Source organism: Eleginops maclovinus, chromosome 22 (assembly GCF_036324505.1).
Source record: "Eleginops maclovinus isolate JMC-PN-2008 ecotype Puerto Natales chromosome 22, JC_Emac_rtc_rv5, whole genome shotgun sequence".
Classification (NCBI taxonomy): domain Eukaryota; kingdom Metazoa; phylum Chordata; class Actinopteri; order Perciformes; family Eleginopidae; genus Eleginops; species Eleginops maclovinus.
In genome coordinates, this window is record NC_086370.1 from 10211320 (window position 1) to 10235876 (window position 24557).

Genomic DNA, 24557 nt, shown 5'->3' on the forward strand with positions numbered 1-24557 from the left:
ATTTCCTCTGTGTTTGTGCATGTATATCCTCTGTGTGTATAATGTGTGTCAACACAACAGAGTAGAGAGAGCAATTTCCCTGTAAGGGATTAATAAAGTATGTCTTCTTCTTCTGTCTTCTTCTTCTTTTAACTCCAGTGTTTGTTGCAAAATAATCGTTGAACCTCGCTTTGTTACAGGGATAACTTGTTTTACAAAACTTGTTTTAGAATAATATTTGTATCTGTGGTAGTTTAAATGTATGGCACATTCACAACTTTAGCGAATGATTACGTTAACGAAAAACGCACCAAAAGAAGTATTGGTGAATATCTTGCTAATTTTCTCTGATTGAGATGAACTGAACTAGTGCATTGGTGTTCCTGTCCTCCCTCACGCTGCCTGCTCCGGGGATCCCCGTCTAATTAGAGCAATGGCGAGAGATGGCCGTGGCACCTGACAGAGAGGGATGGCTACTCAGGAAAAAATAGATCATTTCAACACTGGCTGCTCACAGTCGGCTGTTCTGCAATGCTGCTGTGCTGGCCCTGCGCTGTTGATTGATTTGCATTGCAAATTGCACGGACTTGGAGAGGTCTTGGCTAGCTTTCCGGGCTGTCGCTGTCTTAAACCCTGTATAATCCCTGGCTCCAGTCCCAGTGTGCTGTTCAGCCTTTCATTAATATGGAAGTGCCAGTACACCTGACCAGCAGACACACATTGGAGGTAGCCTCAAATGAAGTACATCAGTCTTGGCATCTCACTGGTAAATGGTCTGTTGACGTGGCTTTTTGTCTCCACAGTTACCATTTTGCTGCACTTTCCTAGAGCTGCCCTCGCAAATGGAAAATCATATGGATGACATTATTAAAATGAGTGTGACCTAACAAAGCAACTTGTTTTGTTGACATTCTCCTGTTGCCAGTACGTTTACTGTTAGTGCTACTATTTTAACAATAAAACATTTAATACATTTTTCACACATTATCCGACTCTCTGAACGTTCATCTTTCACACTTTGAGCAGAAATGGTGTCATGCACAAAATGTTAGCATTGTAGGATACCAATACAGTTGGATGCGGATTATTGAGTATCGGAGTCGGAAAATCTTGCGTGTACGTTTTACTAACCATTTACATGATATTTCAGGCAGACTTTTTTTAGGTCTGGGCATGCAGTTATGGACGTTTGCTTGGAAAGTGCATGTTTGGTTGTTCAGTGTAAAGTGTGATCATTTGGTTAAGGGTTTGAATGCTGATACTCGACATGAATCTGGTATGTAGGCTTCCCATACATTATATTAAAGTTGTTAATAGAGTTTTAATTTCCACATTGTATCATCTGTCTTCTTATGTGGAAATTCTTTGGAGCAGTGAACTATGTAATGGGTATCCTTGTGGTACTCTTTCCCAACTACTCTTTATTCAAATTAATGTAATTTCACAGCTTATATGAGGTCTAAAATGACATGCATGTTTTTGTAGTCCAGTTTTGTACTCCACAAAAGGTACATTTTGGATAACTTGAAGAAACAATATCTTTCTTAGTTTTACAACCGTAAAATAATGCCAGCCACACACATCAATATTAGGATGAAAACAAAACAATGTTTAACCTAGAAACAGAGTTTGGACTTATTGGTAAATACATTTCTTTATGAAGCTCCATAGACATTTAATTAGTATGTATAAAAGGTACTGCCGGAGCCTTAGGTTGTTTGTTTTGTTTGCAGCAAAGTAAAACATACAGAGCAGATGTAATACAAAGTAGCTGTTTGATAAATAAGAGATGGTGATACTTTAACTGCATTTCTCCTTTTGTTTTTTGCATTTTTGAGCACTGTGTGTTTGTATTATAATGTGGTGTTGTTTCATTTATATTTTCCAGATTAAAAACTAGCAAACCTCTTACAGCACTTAAAGATAAATGCCAATGAAAGATCCCTATTGAGCAAAGGACATAGCAAATCATTATTTAGATTTGAGATACAAATACACACACAGATTAGCGTATCATACCCATAGGATAGTTACTTTGACATCATGTGTCAAAATGACAACCCACTCACTTCTCATGTGAACATATTTTGAATGCAACTTGAATTTGAACATTCATGACCTCGTACAGAATATTGATAAAAAAGGAGAGCAGTATAGAAAGATGTTCGCCTGTAATGCTGTATGTACAGATTCAATAAGCAAGACATATCTGAATCCTAACAGCTGCAAAAGGGTTTACTTCAGAGATGTTTAAACTCTTCAGATTTTTGTACTGTTTAAATTTTAATAAGATTTTCAGTGCCACCTTAAAGGCCATCATTTGTTTTCTGAGTTCCCTTACTGTTGAACTGTAGTTTCTTTTCCTTGTTATGGTGTCTTATTTTTATGAATATTTTCTACTCTTCTTTTACAGGGCAGACATTTGTTTAATGTCACTGTATTCAAATGGAAAATTGCTCCCTGTTACAAAAACGGCACCAATTTGAGCCATAACTGTGTAGAATTGAGGTTTATTTTCTGAGTAATTTCACGGAATAAATTGGGCTGAAGTGACTTGCTTTGGTATGCACATTGGCTTGAATGGGTTGAGATCACCAGAAGGCAAGTCCTAACATAACAGCAGAGAAGCTTAATATCAGCATTCTGGTGCTATTGATGGGCTCTCGTTCACACTAACTAATTATCTTTACAGCTCAGCGCCATGGTGAATAGAGAGACAGAGACAGGCCATGATGTGTAGAAAAGGACAAGCAGCTCCACCTTTAATGTCCTTGCAGGGGATCAAAGTTTACATATATCTAAATTGGTGCCTACCCATGAATTATTTGTTAAGGACTTTGCTCTCTTTGTACTCCACATGGCCTCTTGTTCCATGCCATACAAAGATTTGTGTAAATTTGATCAACTGCTTGTTGTCTTTGACTTACAAAGCTCTATTTTTGTGCGTCCTAGTACAAGGTGATAGAATCTCCTTGTGAAAGCGTATTTGGGTCTGACCAAGAGGTTTTGGTGATTTTGTGAACAGGGGTGTTTGTGTAGCCGAGTTGCACCTGCAGTGCTCTGGAAGGAGAGGTTGGATAAGTAGGTGTTGTAGTGCATGGCATCAATTATGAATTCCAAAGCAGGGAACTTGCCTCCATGCTCCCTGATTTGTAGTAATACTCCCTTCAGCTGCACTCACTACCTATTTTCAGTAATGGAAAGCCAGAAAAATAATTTATGGATAAAGATGAGAGAAATGAATCACTTGTGGCCAAGAAAATCACAGTTGTACTTTCATTCATATAGGCCATGTCAAGAATAGGACCAATAATGTTGATTAGAAACGAACACTTCAGCCTAAGACTTATTCTCAGTTCCCTGTCCCTATTTTGTATAAACAACAGTTTAATTGAATGCTACACTGTTTTTTTTAAAGAGAAATCTGACTCAAATTTGCATAGAAAGAGAGAACAGAGCCAAACCTCTGGTCTCTGTCTGTGATCTGCACTGGCTATTCCTCTCTGTGTTTACCAAGCCAGGTCTCTCTGCTGGCAGCTTTGTGTTTGCTCTGTTCCCTTGACCAAATTCCCCAGTTATGATACTAAATGCCAGGACTACACACTGAAAAACTTTATGACTACAGCAGGACTCTTACAAATGGGATGCTTCAAATGATTTTAGTTATTAAAAACTGTGTGTGTGTGTGTGTGTGTGTGTGTGTGTGTGTGTGTGTGTGTGTGTGTGTGTGTGTGTGTGTGTGTGTGTGTGTGTGTGTGTGTGTGTGTGTGTGTGTGTGTGTGTGTGTGTGTGTGTGTGTGTGTGTGTGTGTGTGTGTGTGTGTGTGTGTGTGTGTGTGTGTGTGTGTGTGTGTGTGTGTGTGTGTGTGTGTGTGTGTGTGTGTGTGTGTGATATCTGTGAAAGGAAACGTTATTGTTGATGCAAGCTGTAAAGCATGTGTGATCAGAATATTGTTCAGTCTGCTCGCTTCAGAGCGTGTCTCCTTTGCATTAAACTAGAACCCCTGCCAGGTGTAAATTCCTGTGTATAGTGCGTTTGTGCAGGAAATATAAGAGGCACAAATACAATGACTCATTAGGACACATTTGTCACCAAGCTACTGTATAAATACTGCCCTATGTTCTCTCGCAAGCTCTTTTTGTAATTGTAAATCTCCATTGTCTCGAATGAAGGTAATGTCAGTTTTAGGACTCTTGTTTTGCAAAGGAAATCATTTCCTAATTACCACTTGAGTTTTCGTTAAGCATGTTCAATGTTACATGTTACCACAGACAAATACAATACAGAATACAAAATGTAAAATGGATGATTTGATCATTGGCCAAATTGTGCATCTGGAAACAAATGTTATTGACACAGTCCTTTTTGGCACAATTTTGGCTTTAGGTTTGAGTAGTCCACACTAACCAAAAACCAATTATCTCTGGGAAATTTGTAACATTTGCCTAATCATAGAATTAAAAAGTATGCTGCAAAGGAAAATGAATGCAATGTGACGGCACTTTAATTCCCTCACTGAGATAAAGCCGCTCATCATCATTTCTCCTTTTTCCTATCGCCTGGTGCTTCTTTTTGAAAATACTGTCAGCCTTGATTTGCAAAAATAATCTGTTTTTAATAATATCTTAATCTCTTCTTTAATGGCATCAGCAATTATGCCATAAATGGATTTAATATATCCTGTCTAAGCATAAGACATGAAAAATGGATCATAACCTGCTTAAGAGGCTGTAAGGAAATCATCAGATAAGCTCCAAAACATAGAATGTAGTGCGCTATTCTTTTCAAATCCATCACTGCTGCTTCACTGCTTAGCTGACATATATGCTGACCTGAGCGATTCAAAGCCATTATTGATAACTAATATTCTCAGAGGTGACAGTGCACTGTATTGTAAGTCCACATATCATCTCTGGAAGGTCAATGGCTTCCATCATAGGCTCAGTAACTGATATCCAGCTCAGCCGGTTTGTGATACACAAAGTGTTGTATAACGGTACTTTTTCAAGTGAGTGATTTTTAGACGCAGCAATGACTCATCCATAATCCCCAAACCATAAAGTTTTGTATTTTATTATTTGAGCTTTTCTCTAGATTGATAGTAAGTACATATTTTTACTCATCACAAATCAGAAAATATGTCTACTTATCGTGTTATTTTAGGTTTTTATTTTACAAAATGTCTGGAATGGAGAATATTTGTATCTCCAAATGACCTTAACCATTCCTATTTCTGGTCGTACTGGTATTTGTCATTAAAATATTGCACTTGTGGGGGTTTAAAAATTAATGGGCAGTAAGCCAAGCTGTGAACAAGCAGCTATCTGAATGCTGTCACTGTGGAGGCCATTATAGCGTTCCATTTGAATTATAAACCCTCCCCAGAGCAAGGTAGGTGATGCACGGGTGCGTGACTGCCCACCGGATAGCAGAGATAGGTCCCTTCAGTAAAATGGTTGAATGGGAGAGTGACCAGGCATCAACTTTGTTATTAGACTTGTCACTGTCATTCAAAAAGGTGTGAGTGACAGAAAACCCCATTACCTTCCGAGACTCACCTCCATCCTTCAGAGATGGGGCAGCTTTTACAGGCACTAAGGTGGGGGAAGAATAAAGTAAAACGCTCCAATGGTCACATTAAAATACCCCCTACTTAGTGGGTTTTTTTCCTCCTACATGCAATGCTGGCTCTCCCTCAAAGGTGATTTTATGTAATAATTTCAAACAAATGAAATAGTTTTTGGTCAAATACATCTTTGTGACGGTTCTGAGAAAAGTCAGCTTTTGAAATAGCCGGTAAGTATGTTAAAGCCGGTCTTCCCTGGAGAAAAATGATCTACTTAATTAAAAGGACCAGCAGGAAAGGCCTGGAATCATGACAGTATAATTATAAAAGACCCATTTCTGTTAATCCTTGGCTCTGCAGCAAGGAGCCTCACATGGTGGAGCAGGGCCGTGGCCACCAGTTAAGCACTGAGACCACACAGGGCTTTTACAAGTAGAGGCAGTGGGAGGAGGACGGTTCTTTAACTGAGGACATGGGGAGCTGAGAGCGGGCCCAGAGGTCTCCCACAGGCTTTTTACTGCAACAGAGCCTTAAGGGAAAAACACAGCAAGATCATTTATGAAGGAGGCAGATCATAGGCGTTTTAATAAGTCAAATCAAGTAGCGTGCCAAGCGTTGAGCTGACTACTGCGATTGTTGTAGATCTTTAAAGCAAATATTCTCTAATATCACCCAGAGAAATGTCAAAAGACTGTATCAGATCTCCTTAACAGTCATGAGGAGACATAAAACAGGAGATATTTTGGCAAACAGTGAATCATGGCAGGATGCTATTGCTGAGCTTTGTGTTTAAATGGAGGGGGCTCTGTGCTGCGCCACTTGGTCCTGGTGCTGGGGCCCTTTTGATTTGTGTCTCACAGCTGGGCCTGGGGAACACATTTCAGTGGGCAGCTGCGGACGCTTAATCTCTCCTGCGCTGACACAGGCTCAATTAGTGGATAGCACACTTTGGGATTCTGCAGGAAAGTTGTCAGTGCACCGTCAGATAAATCACTGGAGGGAATCCACCCTGGCTACTGCAAGCTTTGGTGGCCTGTTTCTTTGTTTGCTTACCTTGAGTTACAGAAGGGTAATGATTTGCTAGCAGTACTAGATATTGGGGCTTCTTTGAGAAGTGCTTTGATTACCCGGAATTATAGGTTACAGTTAAGGAAATCTCCCTAATTATGGGTTTGTTTTTGATACAAAAGCAATCAATATGACTGTTGAGTAGCAGTTGAGAACTTAAATCATTTAGAGTCTAAACTGTAATACTGTCATTTGCGACTTTTATACAAAAGAAAATGTATCAATCTGTGGAAATCATAAAATCCACTCACCCCTAAAATGACTTCATAAAAGACAAATAATCATTCTGTACCCACCAGCAGTTTTCACTTATTTTTTCAATTGTCACTCCTTTTTAATCATCTTGTTTACAGTTTCAACATAATGGAAAATGGATATTCATCTGCAGAACTCTCCGGTAATCTCTTTTGAAATAATATAATAAAAAACATTTACCTTTTTGATTGCATTGATTTTGTGGCTTCACCTTAATTCTTTCATTCCTTTTTCAGGCAGATATAAAAGTAACTGATCACAAGACATTCATCTTCAGAACATCTTCAAATGCAACTTCATTCCCCACTGGCTGTGCATTTATAGAACAGCTAAATAAACACAAAAAGGCCTGCAGAGAGCACAGAAGTCCACAGCTTGAAGTGTATCTTCTGTGTTCTGTTAAATTGCCATTGAGGTGCTCACAGCATGTCTTATTTGCTACTTCTTAGCCTTCAGTACATTAAAGGATTGTCTGCTACACAATAGGATGGAAAGCACTTCTATTTCTTTTAATATGCGTCTTTATCAGAGTTATTTTCATTTGCCGAAATAAGATATCGTATTGCATTCCTCTCCAATTAAGATAACCATAGCATTTGCTCTTATCATAGACGTGTGTTGACCTGACTTGGCTGCATTTTGTTACAATAAACTCTAGTCGTCTCGTCCCTCATGCAATAAAGACAGCCAACTCACCTATTGCCTACCAACGCAACAGAAGTAGACTTTTGGAAAATAAGCCTTTAAGGGACTCTATTATGCCCATTTTCAGGTTCATGTTTGTATTTTGTACTTCTACTTTGAGTTGTTTACATGCTTTAATGTTCAAAAATGTATTTGAGGAAGGGGGTGAGAGAAACTCCCTCTGGATTGAACTTTGGGATTTTCGACTTTCAAAGAGAATTTACTCTTTAAGTATCAGCAACAATCAGGATACATTGAAGTATACAGCAAAATGCCCCCCCCCCCCCTGAAAATGCTGTTGAATGTCACTAAATATCACTTGGATAAAAAAAGTGACATCAGCAAACATAGTAGCTTGATTTGGTAAACACGAAAATGTATATGTTTTACTATATTTTAATAACTTATCACATGTATACTGCATTAGAGCTGTGGTATCAGCCTGCATGTTATGGTTTGTCCTACTTTTCAGTTTTAAGGATGCATAAAACATTTGTATCATATTTATATATGCTTAACATTGCATTTGTATTATGAAAAGGGACCAACTGTTGCAGACAGCAGTGAGGAGGGTAATACAAGTATAAGCTTGCATATCTGTCCATCTATCTTGGATATCTCTTCCTGCTATAAGTACTTACTGTCAGTGCCAACAAGTGAAGAGCAGATAGCAGTGTTATAAAAATGCTATTTGATTTTTACTGTTGCCTAAAGGTTTATCGCTCCTGGTTTACCGCTTATAGAAATATAACAATCAGGTCCGAAGGATTGTGGTCCAGATATAAATAAAGATGTTCCTATTTGTGTTGCCAATAATTGAAACATCCACAGCCTCTGTGTTCACAGGTAAACTAAGGTTAATGATCAATAAATACAAAACCATGATGACCTTTTTAACTCTATAGCTCTCTGTGGTTTTGACATGCCGCTTGTGCTTCTTTGCAAATGTTAATGTATTGTACAAGGTTGTAGGCCTTGCTGAAGAAGCGCCTTGCACCAGCAAACCCAAAGAACCATGTATAATAGCAACAGCTGTTCATGCATTTTAATCCAAAGCAGTGGCCTTTCCTTGAATGACTCCATCTTTCTTCATTTCTGCAATTACAGACATGCCAGAGAATTTGGCCTGAAGATCCAGGAGTCTGAAGCAGCAGCAGCAGCCATGCTTGCCTTCCCTCCCCACTAGCCTTAAAGCCTGCTATTTAGATAGCTTAATAATGATATGCATTTGTCTAGTACTGTCTTCTGTTGTTGCTTCTTACAGCGGCGTATGCATGAAACAAAGTGCTTCTGTTCCAGATATTACCTCTAGCAAGTTTTTCTTAGGAACGCCATCTTCTACCATCGTGCAGCAGGCTCTGTAGAGTGCCTCGAAGATGAACTTTGTGCAGCAAAGTAATTTATGAGGAAATTGGCCAGGTTCGCTCAGGGGGTTGTGTTTTCTAGCCGTGTTTTCTCAACATTAGTGTGTCCCTTATTAGCCTAACTTCTCAAAGAGGGCAGTTTCTTCTGGAGGCGACATTTAATTATGTCTGGAGGAAAATGTGTGTGTGTTCTATTGATTCCAAATACAGCCGCCCGGTGTGTTGTTTAGTTTAGGAAAAGATGTGCCAGACTGATGCGGCGTCCTATCATTAATATAATGCTAAATTACACTTGAAAATCTGACAGATTCCGTGAGGCAGTAGTGATGGAAGTGGTAAGTCTGCAGTAATGATAAGTACAAGCATGATGTATTCATCAATAATTTACATCGTGTTCTGGTTGATATATTCCATGGGGAGCCCTTACTGGTCAGCAGCGGGAATATTACTTTGAAATTAGGAAAAGCTTGTTTCATGTTAGCTTCTCTGGCAGCTGATCTGCTCCTCACCCACAGAGAGAGGTGTACGGCTTATTGATAGGAGGTGCTTCCTGGTGTTGTGGGTTACTTGTTGACTACCTTTGTACCAGAGATGTACGGCTCTGGCAAACCCCCACTATGAGAGCTCTTTGATGTCAGAATCCCTTACAGGGAGGAATTAACTACATGTCATAATGTTCTTGTTATTAATGTTTTAGGTTGTTCAGAAATGCTTTGATTCCTCCAGGGCACCCAGAGAACCTAAGGAAATGTGTTTATTTCTATAAACAATTTAGCTCGAAGACAATTATGACATGAAAGACATGATTGAGAAACTGTTGTGGCGTGAAGCTGCATTTGCAGAAGCTTTAATGACTAATGTAACTCTGCAAGCAGGGATACAACATCCTAAACAGACATTGCACTTCAGATTGGTTTTGCTGGAAGAGGAAGATCTCAGAGTCTCTCATACCTTTCTGTCTATTGACACTCCCTTTACACCCTCTCTCTCTCCTGTGGCAGTAATAGTAAAGCTGATGTGGCGAAGGTAATCTAACCTAGGAGACGAGGCGATAATAGCCACACTGACAGAGTTCTTGTTCGTAATAAGAGACTGGATGGGGAGTCAAAGGTGAAAAATATGTGATATTGAAGCACAGAAAGGAAGCTGTAAGAGGGGGTTTGTGTTTATATGGAATTATTAGGGCACCACACAACCAGAAATGAAAGAATGTTCTGAAGCCTTGATAAAATAGAAGACGCAAATGGTGGATTTCCATTGGGCGAGATACCATTCCGTAAACATCTTTGATCAGCGCTACGGGGAACTTCAGACTGTTTTCACATGGCGGGAATGGTTTCTTGAATGATGTTGCTTCTAGTCGTGATAGAGGTGATGGCCGTTGGCTGGACACCTGCATATCTACTGATATTTTTGCCAGTCAATTCACTACAACAACAAAACAGCTTAGTTTTATGCACACATGCATGCATATTGGTCTAAACGGTTTTCCCATGCTGTGAGGAAATACAAATCATTATAGCTAAGGCATACAAACTACAAAAGAGACCAAACCACACGAGGCAGCTTGTCACACCTTATTTGGACAAACATTTGTTAATACTCTATGTCCTATCAACTCCAATTTGTCGCTTAGCCATCTGGGGATATAAAAGTAATATTTATGTTTGAGATAGTCAATGTGGAGGCACATTTTAGGGTTGCATTAAGAATTTAAATGGGGTCAAGTTTATGAGTAACACTAGGGAAACATGTTTAAACATTTATTTGATAACTGCAGTACAGACAACTCCAAATAAAGGGTTTCCAGTTGCCGTGCAGAATAAGCTGTACTCCAGTCATGTAAAGAATGCAGACAGTGCACCTCAGGTTGTTTAGGACTGAGTGGCTCCGCTACCTCAGGCAGGGAATGCTGCAACAACAAAAAGGAGCAGTTAAGACAACATGCTTGAATGCGAGGGCCTTCTCTACTGTCCGAGGGAGTCTAGCTCGGCTGGGGTTCGGCACCGAGTAGTCCGCAGCTGTCAGACTCCAGGTTCCCAACGACCACCACATAAGCTGTGGTAACTTAACCTGGCATTCTTTTACGGCCCTGGGAACAACAGCTTGAAGAGTGTGTGCTCCGAACAACCCCTGCTCCACAAATACAACCCTAGTTTTTAAATGTCGTTTTGCATACAATCATGGAAATACAACATCAGTATTTTGAGCTTCTCTATCCATAATTGTAGATACATAGTTTCCCTCACTAAATCTTTGTACAGTCAGGGAAAGCTAGCTGGCTGTATGTCAGTATGATCAACAGATCTACAAATGGCATAAAGTGCAAAGTAGAAGGTTAACTTTGTTCCATGTAAACATGAGCAAAAGGATATTTGAGTTTGCTGGAAACTAACAGAAGAGTGTCTGTGTTATGGTACACTTAAATTAATTCTGACTAACACTTGAACCAAGAATTACAGAGTCAGCTGGAGGTGAAATCTTCTTCAATACAGCTGGAGGCTCCATTTGTAAACAGCCACACTAATGTCAGAAAATTGTAATTTTGGGAAATGATATAGAAGATTTGAGGGGAAAACAACATGAAGTCAAAGCTGTGAATTATTTTATCTTTATATTATCTACTAATTTTAGTTTGATTCGGTTCAGTAAACATAATAATGTTGTTGTTGTTTTACTTTGTTTGTGCAAATGTAACCTAATTAAAATAACCTCTTAAAGAGATGATTCTTTAGGGAACCATATTATTTAGCAATTGTGTAACAAAAAAAGGCTCCTTTATTGTGGTTATCTCAGTTAAGGTTTCATTTTCATCCCTTTTTAGATATCTCAGTGATTTTAGTTTTCATCTCTAAGACTTGTCCTGATTTCTAAATAGACCTCACACTGTTCTTCTTTTGATGGAATCCACGGTATAATATAATAGTTTAAGCTTGAACACTAACCCGCTACGTTTCTTAATGCCATTTCATTGAAAGTGCTTCCAATCTTTACTGACATATTTGTCAACTTTGGCTGAACTGTAACAACAGGGTTTCCACAGCGCTGTAGTGGAACCTGTGATTGCCGTGTCATTTATCCTGGTTCCTGCTTACATCGCGGTGTCAAGAGAATTCAGAGCCATGTAAGCTTGAAGTATTTTATGTCGCTTTGGAGAATAGCATCAGTGAATATCTGCCTGGCATTCTATTAGCCCAAATCCCCTGTTTACCTGGGTATTACAGGTAAAATGGAGATTATTATCCCTTTACTGGGAACCTGGTTACAGTAGAGAGAGCTCTGGCTCCTGTTGCATCCAAAATTACTGTGATTAGGACACATAATCCAGTATCCCAAGGGAGTCACCACAATGCCTCGAAAAATATTCTACCTGACATTTAGTTCAGCCAGATCTCTGATTGGCACTTCATTAGCAACTAATCCATGTGGTTGTTACCTTCAGTGAAATTGGTTGAGTGCAAGACGGTGTCATCAAAAATGAGGAATTGTGTAAGGGCTTTGATCAGTGTACATCTTTGAAAAAAAGAGAGGAAATATGTTGTTGCCATGGATACTACAAAAAAAGGTGAGATATTCCATCTCACCTTTTATATGGTTTAAAATAAATATGTTTGGTTTTGTGTCGAAACTGCAATTCCCAGTGAGGGAGAGTATTGATAAAAGTTTAAGCAAACTATCCCTGGGCCTGCACGCAAGAAGGGTCTGCGTTTGAGATCCCAGAGGATCAGCAGGCGATGTTCACAAGAGGTTAAAGTTTAGGCCTCTCTCTATGAATGACCATCTATTCCCCTCTTTTAGATTATGGACTGATATTCAGACTACTCCACATCCAGCCAGGTAGAATCCAGCTCACCCTGCCTTCCCTCCTGCCCACCCCGCGCTGCCTCCTCTGGCTCCAGTCCTAACCCTAACCCTCAGAGGACCGGAAAATAATTAGGAGAGAAAATTGCAGCTGACACTATTTCTGAAAAGCAGGGTATTGTAATGAGAGCAGAGCAGGTATTCATTGTGTCTGAGAGAGCGATTGAAAGCCCTTGGTTTTCGGGCTGCCTGGGAGAAGCCCCGGGAGAGTAAGCAGAGCTTTGCTGAGTCCCTTAATGCATGTGGGAACGGAGCCTTGAGAGGACGAGGCAGAGGTGTCTTCAACAATGGCAGGAGCCAAGGTTACAGCTGAGTAACTAATTCAAACTGCTCTAGACTGACACACACACACACACACACACACACGCACACACACAACCTCATCCCCTTTGTCTCTCTCAATATGGCTCTCCCTCTGTCTCTTGCTCTCTCCTTGTTCCTATTATGAGTTCAGAGGGATGCCGTCCAGCCACCGCTCAAAGTTATCTTCATTAGCCGTGCGGACTTGCTGGAGTGGCTGCTCAGGGAAGCTTTCTCTGAGCAAGGCACTCAGAAGATGAATAAATGTTTTGTCCCACATAGGCCCAGCCTAAAGCGGTGGCAGGCTGCAAGGAAAGATAGATGAGGTATTAACTGTTATATTTTTCGTCGGGGGCTGAGGAAGCCCAGCAGTGGGGTGGACAGAAGCAGATGCTGCTGCCTGAATATTAAGCCTGTTAAATGAAATGTCCTCCATAAAGAAGTCCTTACAGGAGTTGAAATATAGCACTGAGCACCGCTGATGTGCATCACATAACCGTGAAGCTTGTTTATCTTGGGGCTTCTGCTTACATGTGGTTCCCACTGAAAGCTGGGAGATGAGAAAGAAATCACTTTGATCACCTTTCAATGCTTTCATGAAAGTGCATCATCGGAAGGGGCGCACTGTTCTTTTTTTTTAGCATTTGCATATGATTATTCTATGTAAGTGTAATGGAAAAGGGGCACGGATATAATTCTGCGTTCTGCGGTCCTATTGAATCCACTCACATGAATAATAAAAAGACGAATGACACAAGGCTATTTACTGTGAGGTTTAACAACGCCATCTCGGTTGAATAAGGTTTATCTGAATCACCTTATCACAACTAATGAACTTGCAATTAAATGTACAAAATACAGAATTGTTTATGTTTGTAGAAACATTGGTGTTTGTATTGTGACTAACGGGAGAGTGATGTCCTCCTTCCTGAAATGAATGCAAATGCCCGTCTTAGTTAATGAGAATCTGAGGCTGTCTTTGTAATGCTGAAGGCATCCATAATGTAAAACTCTTCAGGGAGTAATGCTGAAATCCCACTTAAATGAGAAAATAAATTGCATGTGGGTCATAACTCCACTTACGGAAACCCTGATCTGCTTTTAGTTGCCTAAATAATGGGAAATGTATTCACAATCAAGTTTCGATTGCATCACAGCCCACTCTGCACTTTAATTTAAAATAACAAACTAAATTCTAAAACCTTTTCCTGTCCCTACACCCTCCTACCCCTCCCTTTTCCATACAGTTTATGTATGTCTTTTTTAAACACATAATACCCACTTTGCATCTGTGGCACTCCTCCCATTCCGTGAAGCAGGTAAATTAAATCTGGAGCTGGAGCACCCGAGACTCTGGCAATCAGCCAGATCTTCTTCTCTATTTACGGGCACTGTGAACAGATTTCCAGGCTTGTAGGGACTCGCTGACATTAAATGGTCAGTGATACACTCGGTAGCATCAGAAAAAGAGTGTTCCACCCTAGCTATGCAGCCATGAGCGGGAGGAGCAGCCAAATGGAAGCCGAAACAATTATCTACAATCTTACTCTTCAGCTACTGAGATGAAACACAGAAGCCCGCATGCTTTGCTCCCTGAATTCCCAAGGTGCTTATAGGTAAGAGATCAGCCATGCCTGGTAGTGATGAGAGGAAGTGCCTGGGGAGGATGGACTCCTGCGGGAACTCTGCAAACTGGAGGAGGGCATTATTACATTTTCGTAACCTTGCTGCCCTTATATGGCCATGAACAGAAGTGTATATTCCTTTACAGCTGTTTTATCAGGATATTTTCCTGCTCTTGAACTCTCTCTTTAATGAAACGAAAGGGAAAGTTACTTTGAATTACAATAGGTACATAGACACATACATCTTTTTTTCATTGGTAACTGTTTAGATGATGTTGTATTTATTTATTTATTAACAACAATGCTGTAGAAATACACTGACAATTGTATGCAACCTTCAATGCCTGATTATGTCGAAAAACAATCTCTTCCTAATGCTGTGTGTTTACCAAAATATCATAGCTAAAATACAAAAAGTGTGCTTTCTCTTTATGCTCCTGCAGGATGGCCTTCATAATGTTTTAAAAAGTGCTCAAACGCACAGAAGCCATTATGACTTCATCAAAGCCCCCATGTGAACCTTCTGTTAATGCCTTGGGACTTTTTATGTTCTTATTACATTGAGAACTGAAAATGCATTACTATGATATATCCAGAAGCACAAAAAACTCAACTTGAGTGACCTTTCAACACATATATTATATTTTCCCCCAGATATACAGTATATTTTACATATAGGCTCTATATAATACAAGACGGAAAGGAGAAGAAAAAGGAAAGGAAATTTAGTGAACTTTTAGTGAGCATTTAAATGAATACATTTAGAACTCCTTGTGATGGGTCATACATTTTCAATAACTCTGGAGCCTGGGAAAAACTTTATCAATTTAAATCAATAGACACATGCTGAATATGAAGCCTGTCAGTAGGCGTAGAGACATTAGAATCTAGTGGACATCTTGGATTGGGATCAGCTGTGACATAACTCAGACTGAAGGTGTAATGTTTGTGCCTTTTTCTCTTAAGATTTGAATGCCCAAAAGGTATTTGTTTTCCTTATGTTGCAGGAGCGACTTAATGTGACTATAAATGAGAAGCACCTTTAGAGACCCGTAGCTTTCAGTTTACCCTGCGCATTTAGCAATTCATGTTTCTGCCATGTTAAGTGGCAATTATGATGCAAATAAGTGTGGCTGATGATCATGGACAATCTTGTTTGCGTTGTGAATATAATAAAACATGCCAAGCCTATAGCCGGCGCTACAGCTGCTCATTGTTGTGTTAAGTAGCTTTCATTGTTGCCAGAGCGATACCTCCTCATATCCACATCACTGTCACACTTGTGTTACTTTTCGAAAAGCCATCAGGATTCGTCTCTGTCAAATGCCTGTCCTTCAGTCCATTAAAGATGATTGATAGAGCTAGAAAATCTTCCGCCCAGCTGTTGCCGTTGACTCATCCCTGAGAAATTGAAAGGAGCTCAGAAGAGGACCATCCCTCATCAAAAGACCTTTTGTCTGTGTTGACGATGTGAAGCAAAGTACATTTCAGAAGATAGTGTATAACTAATGTTCTGCCTTTTTTTTTTTGCTTTTTTTTCTTGCCACTGTACGTGAATAATTATTGCATTAGAGTTGAACATTGCGATAAGTGTCACGTTGTGCCTTTTTATCAGGAATGTAGATTCAGATTTTTCTTTAAATCTGTTCCTCAGTTCTTTTCCTCTTCATCAGTGCAGCATATGTACACAGTGGTTATCCTGCAGGCACTCTTCACTTTACACAATCTTAAGCTTTGATGGATAAATCTATTCTGAAAGACTTGTTCTCTCGATCAGCCAAAGAGAAACTTAAGAAAAGACACTTCTGCTTTTCCAAATGCTACTGTTCCTCCTCCTGGCCCTGTTACCCTCTAATGGCTTGTGAGGATTTTTACAGGACAACCTGAGGAGGATTTTATGATGTTTCAGTGTGATTGATAACATGGTCTTGGAGGGATGTCAGGCTTTCAGAGACGGATAATGTGGATTTCTATCTCTCTGCCTTCTTGTGTAAGACGTGCCATCAATCAAGTGTATCCCGGCCTTATCCTGGTAAAATTAAAACCTTAGGGGGGCGGGGGGCCCGGGGTCTTCGTAGAACCAGGACACACACATCAGCAGGGAGCGCGACAGAATCAGAACACAGATCCACATCATAAAAGGCTCACCACAGAGCACAGGACTGATATAAGATTCCCACCACAGGGCAGAAAATACAGTTAACGATCTGACTGTATATCGCTGTTGACAGTGGAGAGGGATTACAGGAAGAACATTCTCATTTTCACTGTGTGTGGAGGCGTTATTAGATCCTAGCCTGGCTAATTTCATTCTCAAGCTCGTCAATATTTACCAGCAATAGGCGCAGCACACTATGACAGACCTAATATCCCTACAGAGGAGACTCAGAGCTGAGAGGATGAACTGAGAATGTAGAGAATCAGAAATCAAACTTGTGTACATCATTTCAGCATATTCCTGGACATGTTCCTGTAAACGTTTGTTTGTTTTGACATGACGAAGCACACAAACCGCTAATTAGCACGGCTACTTTGAGATCTGTTGTGATCCTGCTTGTGTATGCTTCTCCTCAGGTAGGACTTACCTTTCTCTGTATGTCTGTTTGTGTTTCAGTGGATGGCTGCATACACAAAGCGGCAGGGTCCTGTCTGTATGATGAGTGCAACTCACTAAATGGCTGTGAAACCGGCAAAGCCAAGATCACCTGCGGCTACGATCTCCCTGCAAAATGTGAGTACCAGTTAATTCATATATTTCTTTGTTTGTTCTGTAACGAATATTGTCTAATCAAGACGGCTACCACTGAGGGCTGCATCGCCGGACAGTAAGTGAGTATTAAGATTTAGTGGAAAACATTAGTTTGGAGAAATTGTACAATGCAACATTAATCTATATTGTTTTATAAAACAGCCTCATGTATATAATTGTGAGGCTCCTGACCCAGCGGGTGGAATTCACTGGCGTTGCATTGATGCAGAAAATCACAGCTGTGGTTTTGCATAACTGTTGGATCTTACACAGGATGTTGCAGTTCATGTGTGCACATGCATCATATTTTGAATAATAGTTTCTATAAAGTAGTGCAAATTCAAAGTCTACACACACTCACACGCACACACTCTTATCAGTGTCCACTCCAAAGTGGGCTAGGTCTATGCGTTTAATGTCCAAAATAAAAACAATTTAATCACAATTTATTAGTTTTTAAAAACTAATTGGTAATAAATGGTGAGTTATTTTTGCAGGATAATTGATATGATTGCTGCTTGTTGTTTGGCTGAATGAACAAAGACAAACAAAGACATTAAGGGAGCTATTAGTTGCTTAATTTGATTGATTTTTCATCCCTGATTTATTCTGTTAAAGGATCACATAACTCTTACTGTCATGCCATAAATGATCAAAAGAGGGACTACAGTGTTTTCTTTGTTTTTATGTTTGTCATTAATGTAACATTTTGTACTAAGTATGCAAACGTTTGTGTTGTCTGTGTGGGTGCCGCCTCCCACACTTTTCCGAACTAATTTCCTTTGATGATTGTCAGTAACACGTGTGTCGCTTTTGAAAGTTTGTCACAAGATTCTCCCACTTGCAAACTTGAAATGGAAAATACGATAGGAAGGAAGAAATGTCACTTGGTGTAATTCGGTCGAGACAAACGTCCCAGCAGTCCTAACCTAACCCTGAAGGATTTCCATGAGACAGCCAAGAGAAGACATTGAGGCCCAGATGAAATTAGGTTGTGATAATACGGTACGTCGTAAAGATGTCAAACAAATGGAGCAGATAAACTGTGAGTCAGTCTTGTGGGCAGTTAGTTCAAGTGTCTGTAGCTCCAAAACAGGGTGCACCATGACAATTTAATAACCTGCAATGTCACCTGGGAGCAATCACAATGCCACTGGGGGCTGTTATTGTAATTATCTTTGGGCCAAACACTTTCTTTTTGCATATAAATTATAATATAATTGTGTAGTTCTTTATCTGGGAAAAGTCAGTTATTGTTTCTGAACATGATGTTATTTTACATGAGAGCTATCTTTTCTCGCACCCGGAATCATCTTCTTATCTTCCAACTCTGATCACTGTCATCATCACCGTCTCTCTCGTATGTTTTAGAAACTGACAAGCGCTTGACTTTTCTTTGTGAGCGCTCGGCTCTGACGAGACATCTCACTCGTCCTCAAAGTCTACCCACTGTTTGGATTTTGTTCTTCTTCCTGTAATTTCTGTCTCTGACTTATTTATTCCACCTACTCAAACATTATGAAGCTGCCGGGACAGCAGTCAACAATCTTTTCAGTTTATGAAATTTCAAAATAATAGTCTTTCTCCCCCTCAGCACTCAACAAAGTAAACTCACATTTTCGTATTCCTGAATTCATGGATGTTACATGTAGACTGAAGAAAGAAAGATAAAAACCTGCAATAAATTATAAGTTTAATTCAATGTTAATGGTCCTTTTCTATTGTCGCTTACGCTAAGTACATTAACTCATTGAAATTGTCACAAATGAATAGTAGTATTTGCGAAAGTAACTGATTTATCTTCAGCATCATGTCATTACTCAGAATGGTTGGCTCATGGATATAATTGGTTGCTATTCAAACCATGCAAACATAGTGTTTTATTCAACTGAATTATCGCATGTTTTTAACAGAAAACAAGCCTTGTGGAGTGAGTTTCTGCATCTCACAGTCTTATCTGTCAAAACAGTAAGTCAGCTGAATTATTATGGCCATAGTGGGTGTTTGGAAAGCGGCTGGCCTTGTTGTTCCTGCTTTCCCAGATTTATTTCGGTAGGCTGTCAGATTCAAAGACTTTTAAATTGTTATACGATACCATCAGACACTGAATCGACACAAGTGCAGCAATTCAAATGTTAGCTCTAGATGTCCATCCTATACAAGCAAACACACACACACCTGGAATCTTCCTGATTAAAAGTTGTGTTCGTACCTTCTTTGACAACATGGAAGATATCATCCATAGATATCTAAACAAAATGAATGAATGTGTGCCTGCCTCCTTTACACATGTGGACTCCCACTCCCACTAACTGCTCACACTAATCTGCATATGGAGGGTCGTCTACTCCTCCAAGAGCGAGAAGAGCCCAGACAGATGGAACATTTACCATTTCCATTTTGGCAATACGTATTCTTTCCAATTTTGGCGTTCTCATCCCAGTTTTGCCTCAACATTAGGGCTGCTTTTCAATTTCTTCTTTAAACACATTCATCTCTCAGAGGATTGCACTCCTCTTTGGGGGCCCTTTTTCAGCAAATCCAGACCACTGCATATAATTGGAAATAAGGAAATCTAAACCCATAAGAATGCAGAACAAACTGTAAATCACTTGGCTTTTAATTATATTTTAGGGGATTCAGGCTTGGCTTCACGCTGAACCCCCAGCAGTCATCTCACCACTTTGCCAACAATGCTTGGAAATCAGCAATCCATCATACTGTGAATTACGCTATTTCTCTTGATCTTACAGCATTTATTGATTCTTATGCGTCATTTTACGGTATTACCCACGGTGTATTGTATTTAATGCGACAAAGGATTATCTAGGTCAATTTTGTAATTTTTCTAAGAAATGGAGAATTGCAATTTAAACATAATACTCAAAATAACTAGCAAAGCAATAAAATGCTTCCTCGTTTTCTGGAAAACTACTTATTGCCCACAGGGATGAGATCAGTTGATCTGGAATCAGAGTTGTCCTTGTTTGGAGATTTGATGTGCTGAGGCAATGGAAAATGACCGGGCTAAACCACCGCATTTAATTTGTTTCTTTCTTTTTCAAGACAAGAAAATTGCTCTCCATTACGTCCCACTAAGCAGTTTAGGCTGTGAATCCCAGTGGCAAATAAGCCTTTCCTTTAAAAGGTCTTGGCACATGTGGGACTGATTATTATTATGGGCTGGCCCAGGATTATTAATCAATGACAGTAATTACCCACCTACCGTAGCGGAAAGACTCAACAAAAGTGGCCGGTTACATCAATATGACAAGGAAATTGTCTATTTGCCCTCATCTTAGACAAGTTGCTCCTCAGTTCATAGATTAAAAATCAAATGAAAATATAATGTCAATTGTTACGAGCAAAGTACCTTGATTTACAGAGGATTTGTTGCAACATAGTCCAAAATGTTTCCATTATTAGCATTTGAGTTTAAAGTTTAGATGGTTTGTCGTCAAACATAGTGTCACTGAGTGATCATTCCCAAATGGTGAAGAATCAGAATCAGAATACCTTTATTCGTCCCATAAAGGGGACATTTTCATTTTTCACAGCAGAAAGAGCCGAGGACAGCTTAATATTAAACCCGACATACAAAAATATATACAAAAATCAGACAATTTACAACATACACAAACATAGACCTCAGAAACCGTTCTGAGGTCAGGTTATAGACGGCTATAGACTGGGCCTCACAGAAGTTTGTCCAATTCAGCTATTGTTTAAAAGTTTGAAATGAATATAAATGTTTTTAATTCTCCACATATTGGTATTCAGAAGTGCTTCTGTTCTTGCAACTTGTGTCTTTACCACCTGCAGTTGTTTTGTGCCACTTCAACAGAGAAAATCTTTATATTGAAGATCATTATACTGTGTGTCTGTATCCTTGTCCTTGAAAATAAATACATTATTAAGTCAACCCCAAACCTTTGCTTCAGGACATCTTTGTGAAGTGTTGTGAAGTGCATTATCAGTGCTGTGCCCGACGAGGAGATATTGAAAGGTTCAAATAAGGACTATTTATAACACTGTCTTGATCGGACTGATACTGTCAAGTATGGTGCTTTTTCTGGCTACGGGCTGAGAGAAAGCATTTAGTTTTACTTTCGTGGCTTTATTTTAATTCTTTTATGTTAGGCCAGACATTACAGAATATTTAATAACGCAAAGTGGACACTAACAATGCTGACAGTGTTATGTCAAGTAAGTGGAATCAAATGTATAGTTTACATAATCTCCTGAAAATCCCCATAGATTTGGTTCATAACAAATTAGATAACACATATCATATTTAGTGGATGATGCTAAACCCAGCTCTGATCTTACACATTATATTTATCGTTGTTGAAACCTTTAATCAAAAAGCGGCAAGCAACATTTAATACCTCATTTATTAAGATTACCTGTTAATCTGTTGTAAACAAAGTTAGTAAACAAAGTTAGTTGATGCAGTTTGTTAAAAATGTGAATACCCTGATAACTCTTATTTGTGTACTTAATTGTGTACTGTTCGAGGTAAAAACCCATTATTCAATGTGTGTGACAGTGAAAATTAAATATGATACACATCTGAGGATAATCTGCAGTTTACTTGTGTGAATGTCATCGTTATAAGTGTAGTCCACAGGGTTAATCTGCACTTTCACATTTCAGCCCCACCTGTCACAGCAGACCTAGCAGTTATTAGAGTTCAAACTAGAGGTCTGATTGAGAAAGTTTATGACACAAAGGAACTTTTATATAGGCCTATTTTTTTTTGCTCTTCAGTTTTCATCCAAAATCTGCTTAGTTTCCCCCCTCGGGCTACTTTAGATTGACAGTTCAAAACGGTTCACTGTTTATTGTTTTGCTTCTTCTCTCCCACAACTCATTATTGTCGGAGCTTTAAGTGTATGCTTTAAATAATAAATCATATTTGGATTCAAGAAAGAGCAGTGGCCTCTTTCTATTTCAGACTTTGTAAATGATGTGTGAAAAATGGTTTCATGTACTTTAACCCTACACTTATGAGGCAGAATAAGCTTTATTGTTACATTAATGCAACCATTTCTACAGCATGGGCCATGTAAGTACTGATTTGATTTTAATCTCTATAATGGGTCTAATCTCATTGAGCGAAGAAATACTTTGGTCTGCTTTTTTGCTAACTGGTCCCTGTAGAGAAATACTGCTTATTGGGATTCATATGGAAGAGCTTTCCACTCTGAATTATCAGTTGTATGGTTATATTTTTCAACCTTTGGAGTATTGCCTCCACCCGGCCCACTGTGATAGTGTGGGGACACAACCTTATCCATATAGCATCGAAACGCTGGCAAACCTTTGAGTACTCATTAATCTAAAACTCAATGCTAACTGTATGCAGCCGGCTCTTTGTTTCTTCAAGGACCGGACTCTTCTCTGCATCTCTCCAATGTGCAGGCTTCTGCCACTCAACATTTTCTTTTTTTGGCGCCCTGTTGGCCCTTTGTGTCCAGTGAATCCAAACACTGTGTATACAAACTCATACAACAAATGGTGTGTTTTCCTTTCAATTACATCAGAAATATCAGCTTAACCTTGTTCCCAAGACATTGTGAATCAGCAAATCATTTCCAATAAGACGTCCCTAAACTCAGTTTGTGCCATCAGATAGACGGACAGATTAGATTTATAGATTGTTTCTTTCCATCTCTTTAACCTTCCCTGTTCGTCTATGGTTATGCTCTGATTAAAAATAACTATATTTAGATGGTACTCTTATTTCCTTTAGGACTTCAACATGTGTACTAAGTGTACATTATAAATATTCAAAGTGGCAGTATACGTGCCGCTGTTATAGATTATTGCATTAGTTTACACAAGCTGCTAAGACAGTCATCCACTTATGACTTTGCCGTTGGCAGGCCTTGCTCAGCTAAAATCACTGAAGGTCATAGAGTACATATGTAGCCAAAAAATGTGATGCATTAGTGATTCATGAGGCACATTTTTTTAAGCAGTATGTTTCCGGTTTCCTAGTATGTGATCTTTGGGACATTCTAACTTTTTTTCTTAAACTAAATAACTAAGGACAAGTATTTATTTGCATCCTAATCCTCTGTCTCATATCCGATCAAAGTAGCTCAATGACAGAGTACTTATTTTAAAAGCATGACCACTACACACATGCACCACAGTTGTAGTTGCCAAAACTTTTATTGTAGCTGCTTTGAAAGTTTGATTCAGCTTTGGTTTTTCAGATCCAGTATTTTTGGTAGCCTGCTTCCTTGGAACTCACAGGACCATAGTTAGACGAAACACCTTTGGGAAACGCACCCTAGTTCAGATCACATCCTCCTTTATCTGCTGCTCCCTTTCAGTACAAAATTGGAGTCTCTGGTGTTTACTGTAACTGCACCTGCACTAATAATACTAATCATCAGTCTGTGATAAATGTTTCTCCCTGATAGTGTGAGGAATCTTTCCCATGCCCTATTTAATCTGGGAGACCAAGCCGTCTGTTCCGTCTCTCTCCACTCAGCAAACACAGATAAATCACAGCAAAGTACCCGCTATTAGTAAGTGACATATAGCCCATTCTGATTAAATTACCCCCTAGAACATTATCAGTCTGCCGACCATGTTTATCAAAGCAGTCTCCGCCCCATCACATGCAGCGGGTCTGACACTTTCCGAGGGCCCTTGGACAACCCGTAATTTGTTAATTTAGGTTCGACTTGTTAACAAGAAATAATTTAGTCTTGTTAAGGAGCTGCTTTGCTCCAAATTTCTAATTGTCTTAATTCATTTAATGTGTCCTGCCGCACTAGCAGCAGAAATGTAATTCAAAAGTTAAAACTTGTTCAGGTGGAGGTCTTTTGAACGGCTTTGGTCTGTTACTATCTATTCTTATGCTTTGAACTTCACTATATTAAATATAAACACTTGTTATTATATTGACCAGCATACATTTTTTCACTTTATCTTTTTTTTTTTTTTTAAAGGGTTCCATCATTTCAGGGGTTATTTGAGTTTCTCGACCACAGAAGGGCTGTAATCCTTAAAAGCTGAAATGTAAAAATAACACATTTTATGAGGTTTTTATTCAACAGCAGTGCATTGTTAACGTTGGTAGTCTGGTT

General features: G+C 39.3%; 1 protein-coding gene across 1 annotated transcript in view; it reads left to right on the forward strand.

Annotated features, from left to right (window-relative positions):
* Positions 1–24557, forward strand: part of macrod2 (mono-ADP ribosylhydrolase 2) — a 365664-nt gene that overhangs the window by 130473 nt on the left and 210634 nt on the right. The window contains exon 5 of the mRNA XM_063875359.1: positions 17317–17433. Within this exon, the coding sequence (XP_063731429.1) occupies positions 17317–17433 (117 nt within the window). The remainder of the gene's footprint in view (positions 1–17316; positions 17434–24557) is intronic.